The sequence below is a fragment of the Bison bison genome, unplaced genomic scaffold (genome assembly GCF_000754665.1).
Source record: "Bison bison bison isolate TAMUID 2011002044 unplaced genomic scaffold, Bison_UMD1.0 scf7180017862988, whole genome shotgun sequence".
NCBI lineage: Eukaryota > Metazoa > Chordata > Mammalia > Artiodactyla > Bovidae > Bison > Bison bison.
The window spans coordinates 28,624-32,298 of NW_011493560.1; the positions used below are offsets into that span (position 1 = coordinate 28,624).

At 47.0% G+C, this 3,675-nt stretch overlaps 1 protein-coding gene across 1 annotated transcript; it reads right to left on the reverse strand.

Moving 5' to 3' along the window:
• Positions 1 to 1,643: 1,643 nt before the first annotated feature.
• On the reverse strand, positions 1,644 to 3,648 carry LOC104983600 (neuroligin-4, X-linked-like). The gene is made up of 2 exons (XM_010833126.1): positions 3,234 to 3,648; positions 1,644 to 1,714 (listed from the first exon to the last, which is right to left on the reverse strand). The coding sequence occupies exons 1-2, from the start codon at positions 3,646 to 3,648 to the stop codon at positions 1,644 to 1,646; spliced, it is 486 nt and encodes a 161-aa protein (XP_010831428.1).
• Positions 3,649 to 3,675: the final 27 nt, after the last annotated feature.

Here is a 3,675-nt window from a genome sequence, read left to right on the forward strand (position 1 = left end):
AGCAGGTATTAATTTTAGATACAACCTCCTCCGCTTAGCACTCTAAGGTAATAACAGTCAATGTTTCCTGGGCTTAGGACTCGCCCTGCCCTCCATGTGCGGCCATGCATGCCTGCTAAGTAGCTTCCGTCGTGTCCGACTCTTTGCGACCCCATGGACTGCAGCCAAACAGGCTCCTCTGTCCATGGGATTCTCCAGGCACAAACATTACAGTGAGTTGCCATTTCCTCCTCCATGGACCCTTCACCACCCACGGATCGAACCCAGGCCTTCTGCGTTGCAGGCGGGTTCTTTACCACTGAGGCACCCGAGAAGCCCGCCCTTCTCTGGGGGAGCCACTATTCTGCTTCCAATAAATGTGTGTCTCTGGAAATTAAGAATGGCTGTCTCTGTTGCCATGCCAACATGTAAAGCTTAACTGGTACATGACAGCAATACATAATTACATTATTGGTAGTGAAGTCACATGGAAACACCAGCTGATCAAAGCATCACGACAAACCAAAAAAAAAAAAAAAATTAAATAACCGAGTGCCAAAGTGGAATTTTGAATTCCAAATAGCTGGTATCACCATACATCCATTTAATCAAAGGCACAGTTACAAATTTAGATATGCCCTAAAGGAAGCTCTTTGCAGGGACCAAAGCCATAATTTTCATGTGTTGTGGTAGAAGTAGGGTTTCTTCATCTAGGAAGAACCAGTAATTAAATATCTAAACCTCCATGTTCATTGTGAAATGGACACGAGTTATCTTTTTTAAACGCACAGAACTCCGGACCCAATAGGCTGCAATTTTCTATTTCTGCAAACACACAGGTGTGTGGCTTCACTCACCAGCGAAAATCCATTATTTATATATTATAGGGAGATCAATTTTAGCTATTCAGCCCCTATTAGATTTCTGATTCTCCCATCAAGATGGTGTGAGATACGGCGTGCCAAAGTGCTATAAAAATACCACAGGAGTCAACAAGCAGCACTGCCTTTATTCTTAAATTTAGATTGCTTCTCTGTTAGGCAGCATTTTTCACGCCCCGCCCCCCAAATTCCTATTGAATACTGAACCACAAAGAAATGGCCAAATTTCTTATGGTTTCCATCCACACAATTGCACACTTATGAGTCTTCGATCAAGGAAGCTATTGACTTTTCTTCCTGGATGGTCTAATTGCGCCCTACCTCTCAAGGCTCAGACTGTAAAGGACCTGCCTGCAACACGAGAGACCTTCATTCGATCCCTGGGTTGGGAAGGTCCCTTGAAGAAGGGAATGGCAACCCACTCCAGTATTTCTGCCTGGAGAATCGCATGGACAGAGGAGCCTGGCGGGCTATAGTCCACGGGGTCGCAAAGGGACGGACATGTCTGAGGGACTAACACTTTTTCACTTTCTCATAAGGAAGTATTCCCTTTGAAGCACAGTCCTTATTTGGAAGGGTAGCACTCTCAAGTCACCTGTTCATAAACCCCAGCATGTCAAATTTATTGTGAAAGCAATTTTAATCTTTTACCCAGGTTTATTCCCTCTACCCTGCCTCCCCTTCCATCTTTCTTTTAATTCCTTCATGTGGACAGCTCATGATGAGAAAGTCCAGGACTTAGGTGGTTTTGAAAGGTGAACCTTTAATTTGCTTGGGATGGGGTTACCCATCCTTGTCGACGCACCGAGGAGGTACCAGGAGCTGCCACGTGCAAGGACAGCTCAGGGTGGGACCTGGAAGTAAGGCATCGGATGTCACTCCTTGAACCCCATTCAGCCCTAGACTATGCAAGGTGATTGGTTCATCTGTCTCCATAGCAACAAGGAGGCTGTCTCCATGCCAACCTCTGCTGATATGATGAAGCCCAGCCCTTACCTTATCTTCCCCTGGACATCCTTTGTCATCTCCCTAACAGATGCCAGTGGCCTGCTTTCTCCTGAACAGTCCTCACACCACCTCCCTGCATTCGCCCTGAGAAAGAACCACATGGCGGATGCGATGCAATTCTGGATATCCCTGAGTAATATCATCGCTTGTGGCCAGGGTCTCAGTTGAGTCTCACGGAGAAACATCTCCCAAGGATTAAAGAGGGGGGAAAAAAAGGAAGACAAAGGTGTCCTTGAAAGTTAACAAGGACAAGGATGCACTCTGGTTTTCAGAGTAGACACGATGGCTACTATGATGCCTCTAAATTTTAAATTCCAGAAAGATTTCATTCTATCCTTTTTCTTCTCCTTGTACGAAAATAGCACATGTAAATAAGAAATTTAAAAAATGGGTCTACACTGTATCCAGTGGTCTGGTTGGTCTGTATCAAACATTTTAATTCAAAGCCTTCACGAACAAGGAGACAGCCAAGTTCTACTAGCGTGATATTAAGTTATAATAATATATGAAACGTGATGCCTTTCACAGACTTTCACTGCTGTGTTATCCAAACAAAAAAAAAAAGGGTCATTTTGTTCTAGTGAGAACATAATTTTTCTCATGGACCTGGCCCAACTTCAGTCTGGTTGGCCTTTTGAAGTCTACACAAAGAAGGAGATACCCAAGTTTTACAAGCTCTGGATTTAGAGGGAACATTACTGTTACCAATACTTTCACTGCTGAGTTATCCAAAAGGAAAGGGGGCATTGGTTCCCAGCAAGAACATTATTTTTCTGAGGTAGCTAGACTCTTCTGACGACACACATCTGCCTTTTGCCAGCAGTGACTACTGGAACGAAATGACGTCCAAGTTTACCGCGACAAGGTGGCTTCTCAACAATCAAGTCCAATCGTTCAACGAACTATCCCTCGCTTGTGTATTTAAAACAATCGGTGGTTCCTCTTAGGACTCAAAAGGAAAAGCGCGAGCATCTTAAGATGTTAAAGCCAAAGGCGCTATTCCTGATACGATTCTCAGTGGCTCCGTGAAGGCCGATCACGTTAATTCTATTAGTTTCTTTAGATTGGCCTTTTACAGACGATCCCAGTGAAATCTACAAGACTATACGCTTGCACAGATTCTCATCTGCAAATAAAGATGGCAGCAATACTACAAAAGCCAGAAAAGACTAAGTCATTCATTTCAGGACTGTCCAGCTGCGTAAATACACACTGCAGAAAGTCACGAGTGATAACTTCACTGTGAGATGAAAGATAATAACTGGGTCATAGAAACTGTCATGCACAGGACGTGATAAAAGGCTGTTGGGCACACGGGGAGGCGGACCCAGCAGGTGCCGCTCTCTGCCAAAGACGGGTACTCACCGTCCTCCGTGGGCACGTAGATGTTCAGGTAGAGGCAGTCTTCATTCTGGTCCTGCATGTAGGTCATCAGTGTGTCCAGGTTGGCCGTGAACCACACGGGCAGCATGTCGTGCAGGAGCGACCTCTCGTCCAGGTGCTGCGGGCACACGGCGGCGAACTGGGTGGCATTGCGGACCCCGGTCCACGAGGAGGGGGGCTCGGGAGGCTGGAAGCGCCTCTCCCCGGTGGGGGGCGAGGCATAAGGGACCCCCAGGTACTGCTCCACGGGCCCCAGGATCTCATTGGGCAGCGGCGTTCTCAAGCCCCGGATCTTGCCGTAGTTGGTGCTGACCACGGGGTACTGGGCCTGGCTGTCGATGACCGTGAACTTGACGGCCAGGGCGGTGATCCACAGCAGGACGTTGGAGTTGACCATGACGCAGACGGGGGGGAAGGGCAGCGG